The following is a 27,681-nucleotide window of genomic DNA, read 5'->3' as shown; positions in this document are numbered from 1 at the left end:
GCTCAAACAGCACAGGCCAATTGGGCCGAATGGCCTGGTTTTGTACTTGGGGACTTGATATAACTGGGAGGGGGAAAGAATCCATGCAGCATCAATGGCCACTGATTTTCTTCCAATTTGTAAGTCAATTGGCCTAAGATGTAGCCACATTTGTGCAGTTTAGGAACAAGAGAGTAAAGTTCCAGGGGATACTAGTTGTAACAATACTGATGCAATGAAGAGAGAGAGAGAAAGAAAGGCTGCAACATAGAGCATTTGAAACCTTGATGTATGATAAAACCAGCATCGTTCACTTTGGAAATTTGAACTTGTTAGAGATAACAGGTCACAGCTAGCCTTGTGACTTGATGAATGGAAAAACCAGCCGTAACTTGTGACTGTTATTCACAAGGAAGCTGGAGGTATGAGCCATTACTGTGATTGGTCATGATGTGTCCATTACCATTGTGCACAGAACAGGCCTTCACTTTAACCCAGTTTGTGACAGCAAACTTGCAGCCTCATTTATCCCCAATGTCTGGGGCTTCAACCTTTAGCTTAATCAACAAGGGAGGATTTCCTCTGGTCAGTGAAATTTATCTGAAAGACTGTACCTCAGGCAGTGCAGCACTCCCTCATTACTGCACTGAGAGCATCAGCCTAGATTACATTCTCAAAGTCTCTGAAGTGGGACTTGAACTCACAACCATTACTGACAAATAGGTGAGAGCAATACCCATTGAGCCATGGCTGACACATGAAGTATGAAGCATTACTTTTTGAGATCACTTGCTTGGTTTGATGCATCAGCCAGTGAGGGGAACTTGCAGGTGGTGGTGTTCCCATGCATCTGCTGCCCTTGTCCTTCTAGTTGGTAGCGGTCATGGGTTTAGAAAATCTGTCTAAGGAGCTTTGGTGCATTGCTGCAGTGCATCTTGTAGATGGTACACACTATTGCCACTGTGTGTCAGTGGTGGAGGAAGTGAATGTTGAAGGTGGTGAATGGGGTGGTAATCAAGTGGGCCGCTTTGTCCTGGATGGTGTCGAGCTTCTTGAGTTTTGTTGGAGCTGCACCCATCCAGGCAAGTGGAGTGTATTCCGTCACACTCCTGACTTGTGTCTTGTAGATGGTGGACAGGCACTGGGGAGTCAAGAGGTGAGTTAATTGCCACAGAATTCCCAGCCTCTGACCTGCTCTTGCAGCCGCAACATTTATGGGCTGTTGGGAATTTGACCCAGCAATGATGAAGGAACGATCGATATATTTCCGGTCAGGATGGTGTGTAATGTGGAGAGGAATCTGGAGGGTGACGGTGCCTCCATGTGCCTGCTGCCATTCTGGGTGCCATAGGTCACCAGTCTGTGTGAGTTGCTCAATCTCAGCCTGGGCAGCAATTTGGGCACTAGAATTGGCCTCAATTACCCACCACCCCCACCCCCCGCCTTGGGCCAGTGGGGGAGGACGGGGGAGAGTGAAATGCCAGCCAAGGCCCTGATCGCATTCACCTGCTGGGAAATACCCCTGTTCAGACAGAATCAGCCTCAGCTGTGCTGCCATCCATGGTCAAATAGCTTGATGAAACTCATTGTCTAAACTCAAGTATGAATCTCGACCACTTTGAGAAAATACTTGTGATTTACCTGCATGGTGTAAATCAGGACCGTCAACAACAATAACTTGCATTTATACAGCACCTTTTATGTAATAAAATGCCTCAAGGTTCTTCACTGGAGCAATTATCAAGCAGAATTTGACAGCGAGCCACATAAGGGGATATTAGGACAGGGGACAGTGACAGGTTTTAAGGAGCATCTTAAAGGAGGAGAGAGAGAGGTGGAGAGGCGGAGAGGCGGAGAGGTTTAGGGAGGGAATTCCAGAGCTTAGTGCTCAGGCAACTGAAGGCACAATCACTGATGGTGGAGTGACGAAAATCAGAGATTCTCAAGAGACTTGAATTGGAGAAGGTTCCAGAGATAGGGAGGGGCTTCAGCTATACAAAGCCCTGGTTAGACCACACCTGGAACACTGTGAGCAGTTCTAGGCACCACACCTTAGGAAGGATATATTGGCCTTGGAGGGAGTGCAGTGGAGATTTACTAGAATGATTCCTAGACTCCAATTCCGAGGAGGGATTACTCAAACTAGGGTTGTGTTCTTGGAATTTCGAAGGTTGAGGGGTTGTTTCATTGATATTAAAGTGAACCGAGAGGATAGATAGAGAGAAACTATTTCTACTAGTTGAGGAGTCTAGGACTTGGGGTAGAGTCTGACAATGAAAGCCAAACCTTTCACACGTGAAATTAGGAAACACTTCTGCACACATATGGTGGTAGAAGTTTGGAACCCTCTTCCACAAATGGCAATTGATGCTGGATCAATTGTTAATTTTAAATCTGAGATCGGTAGATATTTTTTAAGCAAACATTGCAAAGTGGGTGTATGGAGTTAGGTCACAGACCAGCCATGATCTCCTTGATTGGCGGAACAGGTTCGAGGGGCTGAATGGCCTCCTCCTGTTCCTACATTCCTCAACCATGGAAGGATTTGAAAATGAGGATGAGAATTTTAGGAGAGGACGGATAAGGAGATGAAGAAATAAATCTAGTAAAAAGGTGATGTGTGAAATTACAGTAACAGGATTAAACAAATTAGTATTTGTCTAAATGTGACAATTGAGAAAAAAAGGATACCTCTCCTGTTTAAAATGTTTCAACCCATTTCTCACCACAGCCTTTTTCCATTTCTCTTGCAGATACATTTCCATCGATGCAACGCTTCAGACAGTGGATGCACATGCATTCTTCAATCTGGATAAAGTCACGCACATGTGAGTATTTGTTCACTAAGCCTGCACGTCCCAAAGGCCTGGAGATTGAAGTTACAAAGTGGGGGCTTGGAAATCTAGAACTCTCAGCTCCAAAAAGCTGCTGAGGCTTGGGGGAGGAGGCAACTGAAAATTTCAAAAAAGGGTTTTAAGGATTGCGGTCGATGGGGTTGAGATACAGTTCAGCCATAGTCTACTTGAATGATGGATCAGGGCTCCAGAGGCTGAATTGTCTCCTTCTGGTCTTATGCTTTCATATTGAGTAGAAGCTGTCATACTCAGCACCACCTTCTCAAGGGCAACTAGGAATGGTCAATGAATGTTCGCCTTTCAGCAACACCTACATACTTAGAACCTACACCAGAGTTTGAGAGGCAGTTGCAGGATTTCATCAGCTGTCTGATCTCCTTGGCTATCTTGGTGTTGGGAGAGGGAGGGAGTTGTATATACTGTATATATTCTAGATATTTCGTTCTCTTGGAGTCTAGAGGTGGCTTCCCATCCAGGCTTCTCACACTGTTTCAGTCAAAAATTGGAAAATAAGTAGAAAGACTTGTAAATAACACATCCCATGAAAGTATATCTTTTAAAAATGTTGCACTTGATCACATTGCTCAGAATCATTGCTAAGTGCTTCACACTATGTGTTACTTTTACATTGCAATGTCTGTGCTCAACAAGATCCCACACACAGCAATGAGATGAATGACTAGTTAATCCGTTTTACTGGTGGATGTTGATTGAGGAACGAAGCTGTGACCAGGACACCAGGAAGAAATTCCTGCTTTTGATCTGATGGGATCCTCAACATCCAACTCAAACACTGGAACAGGAGGGCAGGAACTCAATTTAACATCTATTCTCTGAAGGATGGTACCTCTGACACTGCAGCACTCCCTCAGCAATGCACTGAAGAGTCAGCCAAGATTATGTGCTCATGTTCCGGAGTGAGGTTTGAACCCACGAATGGCTAATTTGGAGGTGTGAGAGGAATTATCTGAGCCAAGATGATAATCAGAATCAACTTCACCTTTGGCGGCTGTGCCTTCAGCTACTTGGGTCCTAAGCTCTGGAATTCCCTCCCTAAACATCTCCGCCTCTCTAACTCTCTCTGCTCCTTTAAGACCCTTCTTAAAACCTTAAAACCTTTCTGGCCAAGCTAGTGATTACCTGCCCTAATATCTCCTGAAATAAAAACAAGAAATGCTGGAACCACTCAGCAGGTCTGGCAGCATCTGTGGAAAGAGAAGCAGAGTTAACGTTTCGGGTCAGTGACCCTTCATCGGAACCTAATATCTCCTTATGTGGCTCGGTGTTAATTTTCTTCTGATAACGCTCCTGTGAAGTGCATTGGGATGTTTAAGTATGTTAAAGGTGCTATCTAAATGCAAGTTACTGTTGATTAAGCAGACCATAGATCACAACAGAAACTGGAAGGATCACATGCTCTGGTTTTAACCAATTTAGTCAAAACCAATTTAGTCAAAAACAGCATGTGGTTATGAATTCTAATGTAAGCTGCACTTGGAACATGGAATGAGTTTGCTTGGAGACCTGATCTGAGATAATTGTACCTCACTTGCATTAGACTGCGATATGGTGAAGGCATACACGATACTGGAGAGGGGGACAACACAGTTCTGCTCTGCTCATTGGAAAATCCTTCAGAGCTTCTTCCTGACTTTGTCATTCATTATTTATAAGAGTGCGGTCCTGGAACAAACTGCATGGAACCATGTTGCCCATTGTGTGTGTGTGTAGTTCTAATCAACTCCAGGCAATCATTGTCAGTATTGCAGGGAGAGCAGACAGAACTGGGGAAGATCTTCAATGGACTGGTTTAATAGCTGGATCAAAGTGTAATCAATCATTTAAGGAAGTTCAAATTACAATTAAATGGAGGAAAATCCTACTTCTATTATGTCTGGTCTTTGGCCGATTGAACCAGTTTCTCTGACCTTCTCTGAAGATGGGCAGACAAGCCTAAAACCTTTCACATTTCTAATATCTGCTGGTTCTGAAGAAGGGTCACAGACCTGAAACGTTAACTCTGCTTCTCTCTCCACAGATGCTGCCAGACCTGCTGAGTATTTCCAGCATTTCTTGTTTTTACTCCTATCTGTTAAGCTGCTTGCTCAGCTTTAAGCAGAGGCTGGGAATTCTGAGGCGAGTAACTCACCTCCTGACTCCCCAAAGCCTGTCCACCATCTACAAGGCACAAGTCAGGAGTGTGATGGAATACTCTCCACTAGCCTGGATGGGTGCAGCTCCAACAACACTCAAGAAGCTTGACACCATCCAGGACAAAGCAGCCCGCTTGATCGGCATCCCATCCAGTACCTTCAACATTCACTCCCTCCACACAGTGGCAGCAGTGTGTACCATCTACAAGGTGCACTGCAGCAACTCACCAAGGCTCCTTCGACAGCACTTTCCAAACCCATGACCCCTACCACCTAGAAGGACAAGGACAGCAGATGCATGGGAACACCACCACCTGCAAGTTCCCCTGCAAGTCACACACTATGCTGACTTGGAACTATATCGCCGTTCCTTCACTGTCACTAGGTCAAAATCCTGGAACTCCCTTCCCTAACAGCACAGTGGATGTACCTGCACCACAAGGACTGCAGCGGTTCAAGAAGGCAGCTCACCACCACCTTCCTAAGGGCAATTAGGGATGGGCAATAAATACTGGTCTTGCCAGCGACGCTCACATCCCATGAAAGAATAAAAGAAGTGTTCCTTGTATGTTTTATGAGATTCTTTTGATTTAAGGTGAATTTTTAAGAGGAGGAAATGGCCATTTTAGGGTCCCATCCCTTTCCAATTGATCTCAAAACCTGACATCTTGTATTCTTCAATCGTTGTCTTTTTCCAGAAACGCCTCTGGGCTAGGCAGCGAATAAAGGAAAAATGAATCATGGTTCCCTGCTCCTGATCACTATCTGGTGATTCCTGCTGGAATGTCTATTTGTATGGAGATAATAAGGGCAGGATTGGACTTAGCTGTGATGCTGTTCATAGCCTGCTAACAATCACAGTCCAGGCTAACATCTGGTCATTTGGTTGAGGTATTAGAGAATGAATTGTATCTTTCACTGCCTCATAGAGTGCAGAACCATACTGTGATCAGGCAAACTCAAGGATTTGACCCTGAATCTGTTCTGTCTCTTCAGGAGGGGAAGAAACTAAGGGGGGAGAAGCTACAATAACAAAATACACCAATAACATTTTTTTTTTAAACAGAGAAATACGGAATGCAAAGAGTTTGAGTCACATTGATCCAGATGCTTTCAAGAATCTCCCAATTCTAAAATACCTGTGAGTATAGCAACCCAGAACTGAACGCCTTTGGTGGTTTTGTGTAATGGATTATTGTTCTGGGGTAAGGGAAGTCCTTGAAGATTGGTGCAATAGTTGCTATCCCTTGCAACTTTACTTTTTCTCTAAAGGCACAGTGTTTTTGTCTTGCTGGCCCCTTCACTGTACTTGTCTGGAGGGCAGTTGGTGTTGGTCCCTGTATCACTGATCTACATTCAGTTCTAGTCCTAGCTTCAATAAAGATAGAGATAAATAATCTGGCTATTTCAGCACAATGTGGACATTTTATAGATGAGACTAACGGAAAAATGTCCTGCTAGTTGTGAACATATCCCAGTTAGGTGCATATAAACAGAACCCTACTATCCAGAACCCCCTCCCCACCCACCTCCATCTTCAACCCACCAGGGTTGGAATTCTGTGCTTTATAAATAAAGATACAGAGTACAAAAGCCAGGAAGTTATGCTAAACTTTTATAAAACACTGGCTTAGCCCCAGCTGGAGTATTGTGTCCAATTCTGGGCACCACACTTTAGGAAGGATATGAAGGCTTTGGCGAGGGTACAGAAGAGATTTACGAGATGGTTCCCGGGATGAGGGATTACAGTTATGTGGATAGACTGGAGAAGCTGGGGTTATTCTCCTTAGAGCAGTGAAGGCTACAGGAGATTTGCCGGAGGTGTTTAAAATCATAAAGGGTTTAGATAGACTAAATAACGAGAAACTGTTTCCAATGACTGAAGGGTTGATAACCAGATGGCACAGATTTAAGATGACTGGCAAAAGAACCAGAGGTGACATGAAAAAAACTTTTTTTTGCTCAACAAATGATTAGGATTTGGGATATATTACCTGATAGGATGGTGGATACAAATTCAATCGTAGTTTTCAGAAGAGAATTGGGTGAGTACTTGAAGGAGAATAAAATTGCAGGGATATAGGGAAAGAGCGGGGGAGCGGGACTAACTTGATTGCTCTCACAGACTCGATGGGCCGAGTGACCTCCTTCTTGCCATATTATTCTATTATTCTAGGTGGGGCTGATATGATTGCCCTCAGTTCCCTGGGCAACGGTTCCTGCTCCCAATAGCGTGCTGCCAGAGAACCTTGCTGGAAATGGTACGAGGACAGCACATGAGAATAAGATCAGGGTCGTACAACAACAATTAGACTTTAAAGTACTTCATTGGCCGTGAAGCACTTTGGGACATCCTGAGGCAGTGAGAGGTGCTATAGAAATGCAAGCTTTATCCTTTCTCCATGGTTGGCTGGGATGTGTGCAATGTTGGGTAGCCTACGGCTACTAATTGTCCAGGTTCACACAAGAGCAATGGCCGCTTGGAGAGGAAAATGTAAACATGTCTAGTTTTTCTCCTCCCATTACCTGGCAAATATATATCACCGATAAAATCCAGTGTTAGTGCAGTATCACTGGTGAAATTGTTGGAATGAGTAAACAGGTAGCTCCCGCTTTATAACAACATCAGAGAGCGCAGTTAACTCATTTCCCACTCATCGAAAGATAGATTAGGATGATGTACTTTTGAAGTGGAGTAACTGTTCTAAATGTAGGAGATGCAGCAGCCAATTTGTGGACAAGCAGGCATGATGGGTAACTCTCTCGTCTCTGAGTGGGTTCAAATCCCACTCCAGAGACTTGAGCACATAACATTGAGACTCCAATTCAGCACTGAGGGAGTGCTGCACTGTTGGAGATGCCGTCTTGCGGATGGGACGTTAAACCAAGAATCCCTGTGCCCTCTCGGGTGAATGATCCCGTAGCACTATTCAAAGAAGAGCAGGGGAGTTCTCCCCAGTGTCATGACTAATATTTATCCCTCAATCAACACCTAAAAATGGATGATCTGGGCATTATCACATTGCTGTTTGTGGGAGCTTGCTGTGCGCAAACTGGCTGCCGCATTTCCTACACTACAACAGTAACTATACCTCAGAGGAGCTTCAATGGCTGTAAAGCACATTGGGATGCCCTGAGGTTATGAAAGGCGCTATATAAATGCAAGTTCTTTCTTCCCTGCTCCATGTATTTGCCACAGAGGGGTGCCAGGGGTTGTTGGGGGGGGGGGGGGTGGAGCTGGTTGTGGGGGGTGGCACTTGTAATCAGGATTACCAAAATGTGTTTGCAGATAGGAAATACACTTCAAAACCTTTTAACAGAGCCTAGTTCTAATGTTAAACCTCTCTGCTCCAATTTCAGCGGGATTTTCAACACTGGGTTAAAGATATTTCCTGACCTGACGAAAATCCAATCCACTGATGTGAACTTCCTGCTGTGAGTAATTCAAAAGATATCCATTCTCACATGGATAGTCGCAGATACTAAACTAACCAACACGGCTCTAGACTGAGGGATTTCAGACGCGTCTGGCTTTCAGAAACATTGTGAACGAGTCAGCCACTCCCCGGATCATGTTATGCCTGTGTTTGAGCATTCTTATATTACCTGGGGACAGACTCTGAAGTACGAAGCCCTTTTACTTTACTCCATTGTCGATGGTTTTCAATGGATGGAACGCTCACAAATGTAATGGTGGGGGCTGAGGTGTGGAGAGCTAACTTTAACCTAACCTGCCCAGTGGAAACTCAACAGGTTCTGGCCTTCGATGGGAATTAAAACCAGGGCTAGTTTTTATTTTCCATTGACTTGGAAAATATTGCCAAGATTTTTATTTTCAAGCCAAGTAAAAATCACAGTGAGATTAGGAAATGAGTCTCCAAAAAAGAGTTTGAACTCTCACCCTGGGAACTTCAGCAGAAAGAAGATCAGCTGCCGATTTGCTATGAGCCTGTTTCGCACTGCTGGCATAAACCAACTTCAGGTTGGGCGTGTTTGGTTGAAATTAGCCCCTAAGTGTTTTGGCCTCTGCATTACGGGTGGAGTCCCATTATTTTGGTGGTCTCCCAATTTGTTGGAACAATGTCCTTATTACAGATCATCCATGATCTAATTGTATAGTGCAGCAGGCATGAGGGGCTGAATGGCCTACTTCTGTCCCATCTTATGTTCACGTGGAAATATTAAATGGGGGGGCAAGCTAGTTCAGCATATCGGTGGTCTGCGTTGTGATGAAAAGTTTCGGCACAAAATAAGCACACCAACATGCGTGATTAACTCTGTCAGAATCCCAGGTGGGCCTGTGTGGGTAATGGCAAACACACATATGTGCAAAACAGAAAATGAAACATGCCAGGAACCATGTGTGCACAGTACAGCAGTCAGCCATGCATGCTGGTACCACCGAAAGTTTAAAGACAAGATAGTGGCACAAGTGGGTCAAATAAAGGTTGCTCCCACAGCACTCAGACAAAGTTTAAAGACCCTGTAGATCACTCAGAGGCAACTGTGGCAAAGGTGGCTACATGGAGTTAGGTCGCAGATCAGCCTTGATCTCATTGAGTTGCGGAACAGGCTTGAGGGGCTGAAGGGCCTCCTGCTGTTCCTATGCTCCTCTGGGTGAAATTCAGTCCATACTGTAAGTTAATGAAATACTGAAGGGCTCACTCCAAGTTCAGAACTAAAAGGTAGATAACACTGCAATAGAATTTCCATGGGAGTTCTCCCAATCTCCTGTTGGCAGAAACCTTGGGGAACTGATGTAAAGGCCTGTTTCTGTCAATCTTGTTCCAAAGTTATACCAGGAGATTAGGAGATCCCCACCCTGTGGAAATTTTATCCCACAATAACAATTCTAAAATTGTCATTTTAGAAATATCCCAGGTTACTTTTCTTTAGTCTTCTTCACAGAGTGAAAGAAGGAAAAGTGGACACTCCAAATTCTCCAGAAGTAATTTTATATATTCTATATATATTTCAAATTTTCTATATCATAAAAACTTCTAAGTGTGCATACTTCAGTCCAGACACTGTCTGATGCCAAGTTTTGTGTTGCACTTGGGAAGAGTACAAAGAAATAAAGACAGTGATTTGGAATGGAAAATGCCACAGCCACAATGTCTGTAACCTTTTAACTGAACTTAGTCGCCTTAGCACACCTTTAGCAAAAGAATTTCCACTCAGGTGAATTCAGAAATAGTGTGGGACGTGATTGGTGCCCATGCAGTATGAGACGGGCTAACCCTGCCTAGGTTCAAAGGTCAGTATAATTTGAATATTAAAGATCAGTTGCAAGCATGAATATCGTCACCCATTGGCCATTGGGGATGCTGATGCAGGATTTAAAGGTCAATTCTGGCATAAAAGGGCATCCATCCAACATGAAAGCTTGGGAGCTAAGGATCAAGGCAGCTTTATTAAAGATATCTGATGGCGGAAATCAGGTTCTGTGAGGCAGCAATGGAAGTGATGTGAAATCAAGTCTGGCAGAGGAATGAGGCCCTGTTTGAGGGAGTGTAGGAAAAGGCCCCCTCAAAGAGAGCTAAATGGCACAGTGGAAGGAGACGGTCAGGTCAGTCAGTGCCAACTTCAATAAGCAATGTGTGGTTACTCAATGCTGGAAGAAATTTAATGGCCTCACCAGGTCAGGCAAGATAAGAGATGCTAGCTTCGCTTTCCAAGATGGCACAGTAATAAAAACACATACCTGCCACTTCCATTCACCTCCCTTCACATGGTGTTGAAGTGTTTAAATTGGTCACAATTGATGTTCAGGAGGCAGCGTGATGCCCTTTACATCTCCACCCCTCACCTACAAGTGTTCCTCCACTTGCAACCTTATATGTATATTCAACCCACTGAATGTTTGATGTGGAATCTAAGTGTGAGTGTTTCCCTGAGCCCATATTCCTCCATATGGGTGAGAAAAATCACAGGCCGGAAGCATGCGGAATTTCTCAATTGCAGGAGTGGTAACAGTGGAATTGCATTGTATGGGTTTCATGCATGGGTGCCACTGCAATACCTTAGCAACCTGAGGTAAGTGCCATTATTAATAATTGTCCATTAAGGCAGGCAGTCCATAACAGCAGAGAGTGAACAGCAATGTGTGAGAGCCCCTTCTAATTTCCTCATTTCACCCCTTACAAGAAGGATGCTGTGCAGATAAGAACACAAAAACATATGAAAAAAGGAGCAGGAGTAGGCCATTCGGCCCCTTGAGTCTGCTCTGCCATTCAATAAGATCATGGCTGATCTAATTGTGGCCTTAACTCCATTTTCCTGCCTGCCCCCCATAACCCTTGACTCCTTTGTAGATCAAAAACCTAACACAGCCTTGAATCTATTCAATGACCCAGCCTCCACTGCTCTCTGGGGAAGAGAATTCCAAAGATTAACGACCCTCAGAGAAGAAATTCTTCCTCATCTTTGTCGTAAGTGGGAAACCCCTTATTCTGAAACTGTGCCCCCTAGTTCTAGATTCCCCCACGAGGGGAAACATCATCTCAGCATCTACCCTGTCAAGCCCCCTCAGAATCTTATATGTTTCAATAAGATCACCTCTCATTATTCTAAACTCCAATGAGTATAGGCCCAACCTATAGGGGCGGCCCAGTGGTTAGCACCGCAGTCTCACAGTTCCAGCGACCCGGGTTCAGTTCTGGGTACTGCCTGTGCAGAGTTTGCAAGTTCTCCCTGTGACCGTGTGGGTTTCTGCCGGGTGCTCTGGTTTCCTCCCACAGCCAAAGACTTGCAGGTTGATAGGTAAATTAACCATTGTAAATTGCCCCTAATGTAGGTAGGTCGTAGGGGAATTGAGGGAAGGTGGGGATGTGATAGGGGACATGGGATTAATGTAGGATTAGTATAAATGGATGGTTGATGGTCAGCACAGACTCAGTGGTCCGAAGGACCTGTTTCAGTGCTGCATCACTCTATAACCTGCTCAAGGTTTCCTTCTGAAGGTGAGAGGAAAGAGTGGATATCACAGATGGGAGCACGGGTTGGTGATGGCATTCTGCTCCTCTTATTTCTTACTCTGCTGTGCCCTGCATTGCCTGTCAGCAAAACATGCTGACAGAAGGGCTTTTCACACCCTGAGGACATTCCGAAGTGTCTCACAGCCAATTAAGTACTATTGAAATGTAGGAAAGACAGTAACCAATTTGCAAGCAGCAAACTCCCACAAACACCAATGTAATAATGACCATATAGGCCATTTTAGTGACATTGATTGAGGGATGAATATTGGCCAGGACAGCAGGGAGGACTCCCTGCCGTGGGATATTTCTACATCCATCTTAGAGGACAGGCAAGAGCTCATTTTCATGTCTCATTCCCTGTGTGCTACATTGAAGTGTCAGCCCAGATTTAGTGCCTGAACAAAGGTGACAGCTGCCCACTGAGCCACAGCTGACAACTAACAGCCACTTTTATCCATTGTCATCTTTGTGATCAGCACACGGTAATATAGTAATCAAACATTTTGAAGTATGTATTGATAGATTTAATTACAGTTCAGTCCTTATTTAGCTCATTGCCAAGACTCTTGTTTCTAGGATTAGGATCACATTGATTTCTACTGACTAATGATAAAATTGGATAATTTCCAAATTTCTTGGACCTCAGGCCAATTATTCATTTATTCAGCCGGTCAGTGTCAGTGAAAAATAAACTAAAACATTGAATAGAACAAAGATATAGCTTGTCCAGAAGCAATCAGAGTGCTAAATCTGGCAGTGGGTTTAACTATATTTAGTTAGCAAAACATTAAAAAAAGGATCGTTGAAAGAGATCGAAACCTCAGCTTAAAATAGTATTGTCTATTTAAATGTTATGCTTGGATCGGGATTCCTATACAATAGGAGTGAAAGGAAGTGGTTGGCTCTCTTGGAATTCTATGCTGAGTATAGAATAATAGTTGGATGGAGTCCGTGTTTATCCAGCTCCATAATTTCATTCAAAATTCCTTACTATCCAAATAGGGTGAAAATCAAGCAAATCAACTCGATGTGAATATCACTGTGTTACACATTCCTCATAATACACTGGTTGGTGGGTGAGCACACAAGCAGCTGTCAAAGTGCTGGTGTAATGCTCTCTCGAAACCAAAATATCTCCCTCCATCGTTGAAAATTTGAGAACTTCAGAATCTCATCTCTTTATAAAAGGAGCGATCTAACAGATCTTTAAAATTATGAAAAATGTTGATAGAGTAGACACAGAGAGAATGTTTCCACTTGAAGAGCAAAAGCAGCGGTCATCAGTTTAAAATAGTCACCAATTTCACCCGGAGAGTGGTGAGAATTTGGAACTCGGTGAGTGGGTTGAGGTGACTGGCATAGATGCATGGGGTGGAACTAACTGGATATTTCTTTGAAAGGGCCGGCACAGACACAATGGGCTGAATGGCCTCCTCCGCTGCTGTATTGTTTAATGATTCTCTAACTCTGTGAAATACAACAGGAGCATAGGGGCTGTGAGAATCTCTAGCTCAAGTATTCTGTGTTCCCTGCTTGAGGAAAGGGTTTGGAAGTGGGATTCAGAAGAGAGTAAACGTGAATCTTCCAAACTTTCAGGTAACAACAAAACCAGAGTGCTAGCACACTGCTAGAATATTTCTTTGGTTTCTGAATTTAAAACAAAAGGATCAGCCTCGATCTGTTTGCTGACAATGAGTAAAACATACTTTAAATGATACAGCGTGTACTTATTGAATTATACAGTGCAGAAGCAGACCATTCAGCCCATTGCACCTGTCCCAGCTCTTTGGAAGAGTTACCCAATTAGTCCCACCCCATGTTCTTTCCCCTGCAAATCTTTCTTTACAAATATATACCCAATGCCTTCTGTTATTGTTTTTTTCCGAATGTATCATTCCTTTTCCCATGTGTTCTCGCTGAGGTTGAGAGCTCAGGATCGGCAAATCACTCTTAGTCTTTCCCAGTCACTGCCTTTGGACAGCTGTAGGGAGGTAACTGGGATAGCGGTGGGTTTGGGATGAGGAATCCCAAACATGTATCCGATAGGAACATAGGAATAGGAACAGGCCATTCAGCCCCTCAAGCCTGTTAGATCATGGCCGATCTTTATCTTAACTCCATTTAGCCTTCTTAGTTCTATATCCCTTACTAGCCTTACCCTACAGAAATCTTGCAATTTCAGTTTTGAAATTTTCACTGGATGCCCAGCTTTTTGGGGAGGAGTTCCATACTTCCACTACCCTTTGTGTGAAGAAGTATTTCTTCACATCACTCCTCAACAGCCCAGCTCTAACTTTTAAGGTTATGCCCCCTTGTTTTGGACACCCTGCACTAGGAAAAATAGCTTCTATCATTGCAGACTCAATGGGCCAAATGGCCTCCCTCTGGTCTATATTATACCCTATCAAATCCTTCAATCATCTTAAACACCCCAATTTGATCATCCCTTAATCATCTATACCAGAATCCCAGTCTCCTTCTGTTTCACCAAGAAATCCAATAGGGAATTCAGGAGGATCTTCGTTACCCAAAGACTGGTGAGAATGTGGAACTCGCTACCACAGGGAGTGGTTGAGGCGAAATAGCATAGATGTATTTCAGGGGAAGCTGGATAATCGCATGAAGGAGAAAGGAATAGAAGGATATGTTAGTGGGCTGAGATGAAGAGGGGTGGGAGGAGGCTCATGTGGAACATAAACACCAGCACAGACGTGATGGGCCAAATGGCCTGTTTTTGGGCTGCACATTGAACGTAAAACTAAGTAATGTTTTCATCACCGAACCTATGCAGCCTCTGAGTCTTTCTGAAGCACACTGTGAATTATCAGCTAATTCCAAACTCATATTTTCTGCAGTTATGGAATTAAATTCGATCTGGTCACTTGTTTGTTTTAGAATGGCTCTGGGCAGCTTGATGTGAATGCTGTTTGCATTATTCTCTTTTACAGTGAAATCGCTGACAATCCTTTCATTTCAACCATCCCTGCAAATGCCTTTGGTGGGTTGTCCAATGAATCGCTGACACTGTAAGTACAGCACCAGATGGTTGAAGGGTCACTTTAGTGTTCGCCAGGAGGGAGTGCTGGGATGACGGGGAGACAAAGCCAAGGCAGATAGTTCACTAACATCGCTCCCTCACTAATGGGGTGGGTCTGTACTCTTAGACTAGGGCTGTCTGTTTAGCACAGACTGTACTGGTTGTGCAGGTTAGGTGAAATTCTGCGAAATCAGGGGAGAACTCTCTCGGGGTCATTGTGGGTGATAGCAGAAAACCCTCAATATCACATGGGCAGTGTGTTGTACACCTCTCCTGTAATGAAGCTCAGAAATATAACAGGCGGCCCTTCCAATATGCCAAAATGTAGGAACAGGAGAAGGCCAGCTGATCATCAACCCTAGCCCCCACCACAATGGCTGTACCATCAGATCACAGAATCAGAAGGAGACCATTCGGCCCATCGTGTCCTCACTGGCTCTCTGAAAGAGCAATTCACTCAGTTCCATTCCCCTGCCTTCTCCCCATAACCCTGCACATTCTTCCTTTTCATATAACTGTCTAATTCCCTTTTGAATACTTCAGTTGAACCTGCCTCCACCACACTCTCAGGCAGCTCATTCCAGACCTGAACCACTCGCTGCATGAATAAGTTTTTCTTCATGTCACTTTTGCTTCTCTTACCAAATACTTTAAATCTGTGCCCTCTCGTTCTCAATCCTTTCACGAGTGGGAACAGTTTCTCTCTATCTACTCCCTCCAGACCTCTCATGATTTTGAATACCTCTATCAAATCACCTCTCAGCCTTCTCTTCAAGGAAAACAGTCCTAACTTCTCCAATCTATCTTCATAACTGAAGTTCCTCATCCCTGGAACCATTCTCGTGAAGCTTTTCTGTACTCTCTCCAATGTCCTCATGTCTTTCCTAAAGTGCGGCGCCCAGAACTGGACACAATACTCCAGCTGAGGCCGAACTAGTGTCTTATACAAGTTCAACATAACTTCCTTGCTCTTGTACTCTATGTCCCTATTAATAAAGCCCAGGAGACTGTATGCTTTATTAACCGTGCTCTCAACCTGTCCTGCCACCTTCAATGACTTATGCATTTATACACCCGGGTCCCTCTGCTCCTGCACCCCCTTTAGAATTGTAACCTTTATTCTATATTGTCTCTCCATGTTCTTCCTACCAAAATGAATCACTTCACATTTCTCTGCATTGAACTTCATCTGCCACCTGTTTGCCCATTCCACCAACTTGTCTATGTTGGTATAAACACTCTCCACTGACACCCACCCCCAAAGCCACACAACTTCCTGGGTTTTACACAAGTGTCTAAAGTGAAAGTTACACCCTCTGAAATTTATCAAACTCCAGGAAATAATTGAAGAATTTCATGGGGTTCCTGTTATTTTAAAGACTTCATGCAACTATTACAGCCCATAATAAACGTTAGCCCTACTCGTGAATGCTGCAGATACAAGGTGAAGGGATGGCGATAACTAAGGAATTACTAGTAAAGGGAGAATGATAACTAGGGAATAACTACTTCAATCAATATGGTAAAGGAGCTCCCACAGTGCAGTTAGGCAGGGAGTACCAGGATTGCGACCCAGCGATGATGAAGGACAGGCTGATATATTTCTAAGTTGATGCCTGACTGGGAGATGACCGTGTTCCCAGGCAGACATGAATGCAAATTCCTCATAGTAATTTGCTACTTAATGGGAGGGTGCGGAGATATTTATGAGGGGTTTCTAGACTTCGAAGAACAATTAGTGTGTCTGTAAATCATATCCCTGTTTACATCTCATTGGGTCTGAATATAATAATAATACAAATTAATGGACAATTTACATGTGCTGGCACAGTCAATAACAACAACTTGCATTTATATAGCACCTTTTACTTAGTAAAGCATCCCTAGGATCTTCACAGGAATGTTACCAGATCAAAATTAACACTGAGCACATAAGGAGATATTAGGACACATGACTAAAAGCTTGGTCAAAGAGAAACGTTTAAACTAGAGTCTTAAAGGAGAGAGGCAGAACGCTTTAGGGAGGGAATTCCAGAGCTTAAGGCTTAGGCAACTGAAAGCACGGCCGCCAGTGGTGGAGTGAAGGAAGTTGGGGATGGGCAAGAGGCCAGAATTGGAGGAGCGCAGAAATCTCGGAGAGGAGACGAGGGTCAAGGGGATGGGGGGGAGTGGGACTGAACTGGATTTCTTTGTGGAGAGCTGGCATGGACTCGATGAGCTGAATGGCCTCCTTCTATGCCGTAAATGACTGTATGACACTATGATTGTGTATTTAAAATGGTGAACATATATTTGAGGAAAGGATGAGCCAGTCCGTCTGTCTCAGTGGATTGTTTCAGTCTGGTCCTACCTTAGCTGAATTCAGTTCACCAAGCTCGCATCCAGCTGCAAACCACTAAAAGAACTGCTCGGCCAAAGTCAGCATGTCAGCTTCCAAACCTGACTGGGCACTCAACTGCTTATTAAACAGAGAAACCTGCCCTTTTTCCAAGAAATCCAATCCAGGTTTGTTGAAGCTCACTCGCAGCTTTGCCAAGTTATTCTCTGTTCCTTCTCTGTGCTTAACCTGATAAAATAATCTGAGTATGTTGTACCACTCCTGTCAGGACAGGGGCATGAGGTGCACTTGGTGATGGAGCATGTGAAATTGACATCATTTGCCAAGTTCAAAGGTAGACAAGGTCAGGAAAAGGCAGTATAGGGTCAGGAAAGGGGTCAGGATCGGGTCAGGATAGGGGGTCGTTCAGTGGACGGTCAGGATAGGGGTCAATGCATGAAAGATATAGGGTCAGGATGGGGTTAGGATAGGGGTCAACACAGGGTCAGGATTGGGTTAGGATAGGGGTCAGTGCAGGGGCAGCAAAGGTCAGGAATAGGGGTCAGTGTAGGGCCAGAATGAGGTCAGGATAGTGGTCAGTGCAGGGTCAGGGTGAGGTGGCAGGGCAGGGTGGGATGGGGTCAGTGCAGGGTCAGGCTGAGGGGTCAGTGCAGGGTCAGGGTGAGGGGTAAGTGCAGGGGTGGGATGGGGTCAGTGCAGGGTTAAGGTGAGGGGTCAGTGCAGGGTCAGGGTGAGGGGCCAGTGCAGGGTCAGGCTGAGGGGTCAGGGTGAGGGGCCAGTGTAGGGTTAGTTGTCAGTTTATGAAATGGAATCTGGGTTTCCCTACTAGTGACAGCTTGGCTGCTAGTGAAAAAAATAATTAAAACTTTCAATAAAACCTCCCCAACATGAAGGACGCACTGGGTGCAGTAATTGCAAACTAAAATAGAGAGGTCCAGTCCAGCACCTTTCATTGATTGAATAATATTTTTCCCTGCATCTGCTGTCTCTATTATCCTGTTTTATTCTCCGTTGGTCTGTCTCCGCTTCCCAATTCTCTTTATCTCAGTCTGCTCTACATTGCTCATTCCTTCCCATAGCATTGCGTTTTTATTCATCTTTACTCATCATAACATCCTACTCCGCAGTAATTCAAGCCACACCCTGAAGCACTCAGAGCTTATATATTGTGAAATAGGATTTCATGTATTTTTATAATTTTTCAAAAAAGTCTCTTGTATTCTCCTCCCTACAGAAAACTCTACAACAATGGGTTCACAAAGGCCCAGGCTTATGCTTTTAATGGAACTAAACTAGATGCTGTGTAGGTATTACATTTATTGGACAGCTTTTCAAATGTTTTATAGCACAATGCTGCAAAATACTGGGGGCTAAAGGCTTAAAGAAGCTTTTCAAAATCTGGCAGATTCAGTTATTAATTTACCTTTGATAATTTGATTGACATTACTTTCCCTCAACAGGCTCCTGTTTGCCATGAATTTGCAATTTAAAAATATTTACTGTTATTTCTGTTTTCAACTCATCTTCCACTGCATCTTGATGGTTTCAAAACGTTGGGTTTGTGGGAAGAGAGAGGATATTTCCAATTATTATAACCTGCCTGTCTGATAACAGAGATGGACTCCTATGGACTAAGAGGTCTATGGGTTAGTGAGCAGATGGGTATTGGTTGAAAAGTTGGAATGTCTCTCCAATCTCCTCGCCACCACAGGTATGGGCGTTGTCATTTGTGTGTGTGTGTGTGAGGGTCAAATTTTGTCATTTCCGTCCTTTCCCTGCTCTACACTGCAATGCTGATGATGTGAAGAGAGGTGAGGGAGAGAGTATCACTGTCACTCTGGAGGTAAATGAGCGAGACCCAGTTTTAACATGGAAGACTTGCATTTCTATAGCACCTTTCCCAGCCTCAGGATGTCCCAAAGCTCTTTGCAGCCAATGAAGTAGTTTTTTGTAGTGTAGTCCCTGCTGTAATAAAGAAATGAGATGGCAGTCAAATTATACACAGCAAAGTTCTAATAGTAACAATGTGATTCTTTTACAGCCACCAGAGAGCACAGACAGGGCTTTGGTTTAACGTCTCATCCAAAAGTTAGCACCTCCAAGAGTGCAGCACTCCCTCACTACCTCAGCTTAGGTTACATGCTCAATTCTATGCAGAGGGACTGTAAAAACACAACCCTCTGACTTTAAGGTAAGAGACACAGCTGAGGTTACCCCTTCCTCTCTGTGGTCCTAACCATCTCCACAATAGCAACAGCAATTTAACATAGGAAGGCCCATGAATGTAACCTCCCCACAACCCCTCTGAGATCTCTGAACTCTTCCAATTCTGGCTTCTCGAGCATCCCTGATTTTAATTGCTCCACCATTAGCAACATGCCTTCAGCTGTCTACACCCAGCTCTAGAATTCCCTGCCTTGGCCTTTCCACCTTTCTCTCCTCCTTTAAGACACTCTTTGAAACATATTGCTTGGACCAAGTTATTGGTCACCTGTCCTAATAGCTCCTCGTGTGTCGAATCTGGTTTGATAACGCTTCTGTGAACATCCTTATGATGTTTTACTATGATAAAGGCACTATATAAATTTACATTGTTGGCAGTGCAACCTCTTGCACCATCTTCTCTAACTTTCTGCATTTCTGCTGCCTACACTGGGCCCGATTGTCAATTGATTAATTCCCAAGAAAGTCGTGGACAGTCAGTGACTTGTTTGTGAGCAAATGTTCTGGAGAGAACCCTGGAACAGGTTTGTGGTTGTTGATCTGCCAGTGGGACTTGGAAGGAGTGGGAAGTGAAAGGGGGAGACATCCTTCTTGTGAGGAGGAAGGTTAGATTGGTCAGTACCTGGGGAATGAATTAGAATGATAGAATGAATGACAGAAGGAGGCCTGTGCCAGCTCCGGTAGAGCTATCTAATTAATCTCACTCCCCTGCTCTTTCCTGTAGCCCTGTAATTCTTTTGAATGTTACTATTGAATCTGCTTCCACCACCCTGTCGAATAGTGCATTCCAGATCACAACAGTTGTTTTAGTAGATGGGGAGTTGATAATCCAAGCGATGCAGCAATGAGCACTGTGGTGAGCACAATGGACAAGATCGGGGTGAAGTTGAGGACGACAATGAAGAGAATCAAACCCTAGAACGGCAGCAGGACAACAGCTTATTTGGGGAGCAGGATTGGATGTAGTGGCACCCATGAATGACATATTGTTAAAATTTATGTTAACATGTTTAAAACATACAAAATATATATGTTAATACTGTGTGTCAGCTGTGGCCCACTGGGTAGCTCTGAGTCACAGGGTTGTGGGTTCCAGGACTTGATCACAAAAATCAAAGTTGAGATTCTAGTGCAGTACTGAAAGAGTGCTGCACTGTCAGAGGTGCCATCTTTCGGATGAGATGTTAAACCGAGGTCCCAACTGCCCTCTCAGGTGGCGTAAGAGATCCATGGCACCATCATGAAGAAGAGCAGGGCAGTTCTCCCCCGTGTCCTGGCCAATATTTATCCCTCAATGAACATTGCTAAAAACACACTATCTGATAATTTATCACATTGCTGTTTGTGGGAGCTTGCTGTGTGCAATTTGGCTGCTGCATTTCCGACATCACACTTCAAAAACTACTTCACAAAGTGGGTTTGGGAGTTCCTGAAATTGTGAAAGGTGCGACATAAATGCAAGTCCATTCTCGAACATGGCATTCCTACCCCAGCAGGAAGAAAGGCCGCACGACGCAGCATAAAATGGAATCTGGCTGTTTATATTCCGGCCAATACTGAAGCAATAGTGGTAGATCCAGTAAGACCAGGAATGAAACAAATATCCCAGGAACTGGTAAAGCCTTCACAGTAGCAACAGACAGCAGTGGAAACCTGCTAAATTTAAGAAGGAACTGCGGGTGAAGGCGCGGTTTATTTACCCTGGCACTGCCTCATCGCGACTCAATTTCCAGTAGCGTCCAAGTTGCTCGGAACCTGAACCGTGTTCAAACAGACGGTCACGCAGCATTCTGAGACTGTAGTCATGTGGAGCTGAAGTTTGAAATCAGATAACCCTGACTTTAATCCTAGTGTTTAGCAAAATTGCATGTACTGTTCCCTTTATATACGCCTGAAAGATGTTGTTGGCCTGTTCATTGTGCACAAGAATCGGAATGTGTCTGTGTCAACTGATGAATCACCACCCGCACTTTCCCGGAATGGAGCTGCTCACAGGGAGTCCGAAGATGAGGTGGTTTTAATAAAGGACACACATTATATCACAGGCAGAAAATCTGTGGCCCCTTCTGTCACTGTGTCTGGGGTGGAACCCAGCACATCAGTCTGACAATCAGTGCAAGTGGGTCTCAGGCCTGAATCATGGCCTCGACCCTCATGGAAATGAACTGTCATTAAACGTGTGTGTGTGCTGCCCTCTTACAAAAGGACCTGCAGGGAGCCAGGGCAATGTTCTTGGTGGGAGGATGGTTGGTGGGTGAGCGGGGGTGGTGGTGGGGGTGTGAAGGGGACCAAATAGACACTCCCCCAGTAAATGCCATTGACAGTTACAGGTGCCCGAACTAAGAGGCTGGAAGATTGCCATTCGTGCTCAAACCGTATCTATAAATTTGAGTGGGAGCGACCCTCAGTTAAATTCTGGGTGGTCGGGGGTTGGGTAGGGGTTAGGCTAACAGGGTGGGGGGTGGGGGAAGGAGCCTTAGGGTTGTTTTCCTTAGAGCAGAGAAGGCTGAGGGGGGAATATGATTGAGGTATACAAAATTATGAGGGGCATTGATAGGTTAGATAGGAAGAAACTTTTTCCCTTGGCGGAGGGGTCAATAACCAGGGGGCATAGATTTAAGGTAAGGAGCAGGAGATTTAGAGGGGATTTGAGGAAAATGTTTTCACTCAGATGTTGGTTGGAATCTGGAACACACTGCCTGAAGAGGTGGTGGAGGCAGGAACCCTCACAACATTTAAGAAGTATTTAGATGAGTACTTGAAACGCCATAGCATACAAGGCTACGGGCCAAGTGCTGTAAAATGGGATTAGAATAGTTAGGTGCTTGATGGCTGGCACAGACACAATGGGCCGAAGGGCCTGTTTCTGTGCAGTATAACTCTATGACTCTATGAGCCAATAGCCAGGACTGTGAGTCAGGGTGAAACACTCCTGCTCCTCCTCATTCCTCAGAAAGGTGATTTTTATTTTATTTTAGTTGCTTGGAGGGGTTTGATCAGAAGGAAGAGGGAGGATTGATCAGGGAGGAAGGGGTCATTCTGTGGGGAGTGGGGTCGAACGGGTGGGCTGTCGATCCTGGAAATTAGGTCAGGGGATTGAGGGGGTGGGAAGGTCGGACAACTCAGGGTGAGGGGGTGAGCACAGGGATTGAAAGCCTGAGGGGAGGATCACATTTTGGTGGATTGGAGGCTTCGTGTTGGTGGTGGATTGAGGCCTAGTGGGGAGATCGAGGCCTGGTGGGGAAATGGAGCCTAGTGGGGAGATCGAGGCCTGGAGGTGCTGGGTGGAAATCGAGGCCTGGTGGTGCGGGGAGGAGATCGAGGCCTAGAGGGGCGATTGAGGCCTATTGTTGTTGGGGGATTGGGGTCCGCATTGTAGGATCGGAGGCCTCAGGAGAAGATCATTCTGCGGGGTGGGGGGTGGGGGGGCGGGGGTGCCCGATTGTGGAGGTTTCTCAGGCAGGCACCTGGATCCAGGAGGTAAGTGTGAAGGCACTTACACCCTGACTCCACCAAGTTCTCACCTCGATGGAGCTGCTGGCTTTCCTGATGCTGAGAAAACCCAGCTGACAGTAGTTAAATTTGAAAGCTGAATGACAATCCATTTTGTAGCCTCAAGTTCCAACATGTCTCCTTAGATCAGTTAAAGCCGGAAATGGGTTTAAAAGTTAGAGGTGGGTTTGGGTTGGGAAACAGATTTTCAGACTTTTAACACCCTCCCAACCTAAATTAACCCCGCCCCTTTTTAGGCCCAATTGGATTAATCTTGATTAATCATGAAACAGTTTCCAATAATTTTATAACTAATAAATGAAAGTATTTTAAGAAAATGGAAAAGAAAACACAATTTTTAATGGTCCCCTATGACTTTTCTCCTGGGTTTGGTCACAGCAGTGCCCTGGAAATTAATGTTCAATTCCTGGAGATTCCAGAACAATCCGGGACGAATCGAGAATCCCAAATGTCACAAAGGCTCTAACTCATTTTGCAGACAAGGCTTGGAGCTAAACTGTGTTTGCAACAGAGTCTCAAATTAGAACAGCAGCGGAATAAAGAGATGCTTAATTGATCCCTGTTGTTTTTAACAGTTACCTGCACAAGAATAAACTCTTGTCATCCTTCAGTGAAGATGTTTTCTCAGGCGTCTTGAGTGGGCCCACTCTACTGTAAGTAATTTCCAGTCAGTGTTTCCACAAGAACCTATTAAAAGTGACGTTTAAGATTGATTTAGTCTTGGGAGAGTTTCTTGAAGACAAAAGCAGAATTTTTAATGTACAAACAACGGGCCAAACATTTCCAGGTTTCGTGCCTAGGTTGGGTTGGCGGTGGGGGGAGACCCTGTGTGGACTCCGTGGTGTTGTTATCTGGGTTGATTGGCTTACCAGCAGATTATTTGTGTTTCTGTCAACGCCCTCCCATTAAAAACTTCTGTACAGTGATTAGCAGCATCTTTGCTTGAGAATTTGACACCGTCTTTGATTGCTATGGAGATTAAAATCGGGAGAGCGGTCTATCAAGAGCAGTTGAATCAATATCATTCATTTTACACTGTGAGCCCAAAATCAAAATGACTCCCATTCGGTGTGTGAAACTGGCGGGCTGGTTAATTTCGGCGAGTAATTGTGATTTTTTGGGGGGATATTTGAGGCACAGTAGTAGCAGGCGGTGGTGGGAATTGGGGCAGTACCTCGTTACGTTGAGTTTCCGACGCATTGAAGATAACCTGGGGTGTCCCTGGCGAACTGGGGTAGTGGTGGGGTGGAAGGGACAGGATGGGCAGTGCCAGTGTCCACCTGCTTTGCCACTGGCATCACAGAAGGAGGCAGGGCTGACGGGATGACATCACCCTCTGGAATTCCCACTAGCCCCATACTCCTTAAAGAAGCAGGCAGGAAGACCTTCAAAAAGCCGGGATTGGACCGGACCCCACCCGATGCCAGTGCTGCAATTTACACCCCTTCCCTGTCCCGTCCCATCCCGTTCCCCCTTCAACCCCCTATTGGGCAGTCCCAGCTGTGCCCGAAAAGTGCGAACATCCCATACACTTTATGGAAATGTCCTGACTCCAGGAACACGGATGTGGTTGGGGGTGAGGGGAGGGTATTTATATAAAGTCGGGGGCGGGGGGGGGGGGGGGGGGGGGGTGCGGTGGGGGCAGGGTCAGCAAACACAAGTTATGCATTTCCATTGTTAGCAGGATCAATAGCTGACCCCTTTATTTCATCTTGAGAGTGGCCACTCAATACAGAATTAATCTCAATATTGGTGACTTCCTCCCACAGTGATGTGTCCCAGTCCAGTGTCCACTCCCTTCCCAGCAAAGGGCTGGAACCACTGAAAGAATTAATGGCGAAGAACACGTGGACACTGAAGAAGCTCCCTCCTCCAAAAACCTTCCTGCACCTGACGAGTGCTGATCTCACCTACGCAAGTCACTGTTGTGCTTTTAAGAACTGGAAGAAAAGCAAGGGGTGAGTTAGAGTGCATGAAGAAAGACACGTTAAATTGGGTGAAGTTCTTTCCCTGGGACCGTGGACTCCTGGTACTGAAATCCACCAATTTTTTTTTAATATATAAAAAAACTTTGTGTTGCAGCTGCTAAATCAAAATTTCCTAGTGGGGAAGCCAGCTGTCCTTAGGGAGTGAGGGATGAATGAATGAGACTGGGACTGTTAGCAACTGTTCCCCTGTAGCTCAGTGTCATGCCGGACATGGTACCGAGTCATACAACAACTGAGAGTTAACACAGTAAAACACCTCTTGGTCAAAGAGGTAGGGTTTAAGGAACCACTGACCACCTCCAGGTGCTTACCCATTGTCTCTCGAGACAAGGAGGCCAAAGAAGAAAAAAAAAGGAAGAGAGAGGTGGAGAAACGGTAAGGTTTTTTTTTGGGGGGGGGTGGAAATTCCAGAGCTTAGGGCCCAGACAACTGAAGGCATGGTTGCCATGGTGGAGCAATTAAAACAGGGATACACAAAAGGACAGAATTGGAGGAGCGCAGAGATCTCAGAGGATTGTAAGGTTGGAGGAGGTTACAGAGGTAGGGAGGCAATATTAAAATCGAGACATGTAGCATAAAAGCCTATAGACTGCAGGCAGAAAGGAAGAGTGAGGAAAGTAAGGAGGGAGTTCCAGTTTTGACACATTAAGAGTTATAATAGGCTATGGTGTGCTGAATTCCAAATACAGCACAGTGATGATGAAACACTCATCTGATTTATTTCAATAAATATTATCCCCAATGTTTTGCATTCTATAATTTATCTTTTTGGTCTTCAGTTTGCCCTACAGGCTTTTAGAGTCAATAATGTGCAACCAAACCACTAGTCATGGTCTAAGGCAGAAGAGATCCTTCAGTTTATACAATGGGCCTTTTTACCGTGACTACACTGAGGATAACAACGCAGAACACACCTCTGACCAAGGTTCAAAGCTCAGAGATTTCCATAGCAACTCCCACTATTATGTATTCTTTGAAGAACAAGGAGATGGAGATGTTGGCTTTGGCCAAGAGCTGAAGAACCCTCAAGAAGATCATGTGCAAGCTTTCGACAATCATTATGATTACATGGTGTGTGGCGGCAACGAGGAGATGGTATGCAAACCAGAGCCTGATGAATTCAACCCTTGCGAGGACATTATGGGTTACGACTCTTTGAGAATTATTGTGTGGTTTGTTAACCTACTGGCTATTGTGGGCAATATTTTTGTGCTGCTGATTCTACTGACCAGTCACTATAAGCTCACGGTCCCTCGCTTTCTGATGTGCAATCTGGCCATGGCGGACTTCTGTATGGGCATTTACTTACTGCTGATTGCCTCAGTGGACCTCTACACCCGATCCGAGTATTACAATTATGCCATAGACTGGCAGACGGGTCCAGGGTGTAACACCGCGGGATTCTTCACTGTGTTTGCCAGCGAGTTCTCGGTCTACACGCTTACCGTGATCACCCTGGAGCGGTGGTACGCCATCAACTTCGCCATGCGGTTGGACAGGAAGATACGGCTACGGCATGCCGCCATGGTCATGGTCGGAGGCTGGGTGCTGTGCTTCACCTTAGCACTTCTGCCTATTGTAGGAGTGAGCAGTTACATTAAGGTTAGCATCTGCCTGCCAATGGATACTGAGTCCCTGCTGGCTCAGAGCTACATTGTTTTGCTCTTGTTGGCCAACATCTTGGCCTTCGTCATAATCTGTGCTTGCTATGTCAAGATCTATGTCACTGTAAAGAACCCCCATTACAAACCTGGCAGCAAAGACACCAAAATCGCCAAAAGGATGGCCGTGCTGATCTTCACCGACTTCACCTGCATGGCTCCCATCTCTTTCTATGCCCTGTCTGCCATCTTGAACAAGCCTCTGATAACCGTGACCAACTCCAAGATATTGCTGGTCCTCTTCTACCCGCTCAATTCCTGTGCCAACCCTTTCCTCTACGTCATCTTCACCAAGGCATTCCGCCGTGATGTCTTCATCTTGCTGAGCAAGGTGGGCCTCTGCCAACACCGTGCCCAGCTCTATCGGGGGCAGACTGTCTCCGGCAAAAACAGCAACGGTTGCTCCGGAAACCGGGGTGGCAGAGGGGCAGCGCACAACCTCACCAGCGTGAACCACTTCTCTTGTGGCCCTCGCCAACACCACAGTAACTACCAGCCAACAATGGCAGCTACTAGAGGTTGTAGAGTGAGTGAACTGTAACCATGGAGCAGAGCAGAGGAGGGACTTGAAAGTTAACTAGTGACTGAAAGGGCTGTAGTAGTTAGCAAGGAAAAAAAATTATATCTATTTGTATTATTACCAAATGGTTCATTTTTCTTAATGTGGTGGTCAGTTCAAATAGGCCATTGAAATGCCTTTGTTAATGTTAACTATAGGGAGAGGTGGATGGGGATTCTACTTCAAGTGAGTTTGAGTGATCCCAATCCAGTTCCCAAGCTTTGTGGGCCCACAGCATAACACTGCTTGCAAATGGGATGATATAGCACAGAAGGAGGCCATTTGGCCCATCGTGGCAGTGCTGGCTCATTGGCTGGTGTGAGACACGGAAAAAAATGTTTAATTAGAGGTCGGGATTGAGGTGTGTTGCTTCAGCAATGAACCTTCACACAAAG

At 45.0% G+C, this 27,681-nt stretch overlaps 1 protein-coding gene across 1 annotated transcript in view; it reads left to right on the top strand.

Annotated features, from left to right (window-relative positions):
* Positions 1-27,268, top strand: part of tshr (thyroid stimulating hormone receptor) — an 86,998-nt gene extending 59,730 nt beyond the window's left edge. The window contains exons 3-10 of the mRNA XM_068038133.1: positions 2,733-2,807; positions 6,054-6,128; positions 8,348-8,422; positions 14,916-14,993; positions 18,577-18,645; positions 23,654-23,731; positions 24,848-25,036; positions 25,846-27,268. Coding sequence (XP_067894234.1) covers positions 2,733-2,807; positions 6,054-6,128; positions 8,348-8,422; positions 14,916-14,993; positions 18,577-18,645; positions 23,654-23,731; positions 24,848-25,036; positions 25,846-27,268 — 2,062 coding nt within the window. The remainder of the gene's footprint in view (positions 1-2,732; positions 2,808-6,053; positions 6,129-8,347; positions 8,423-14,915; positions 14,994-18,576; positions 18,646-23,653; positions 23,732-24,847; positions 25,037-25,845) is intronic.
* The last annotated feature ends 413 nt before the right edge of the window (positions 27,269-27,681 follow it).

This window comes from Heterodontus francisci, chromosome 9 (assembly GCF_036365525.1).
Source record: "Heterodontus francisci isolate sHetFra1 chromosome 9, sHetFra1.hap1, whole genome shotgun sequence".
Classification (NCBI taxonomy): Eukaryota; Metazoa; Chordata; class Chondrichthyes; order Heterodontiformes; family Heterodontidae; genus Heterodontus; species Heterodontus francisci.
This window is presented reverse-complemented; position numbering and strand designations above follow the sequence as displayed.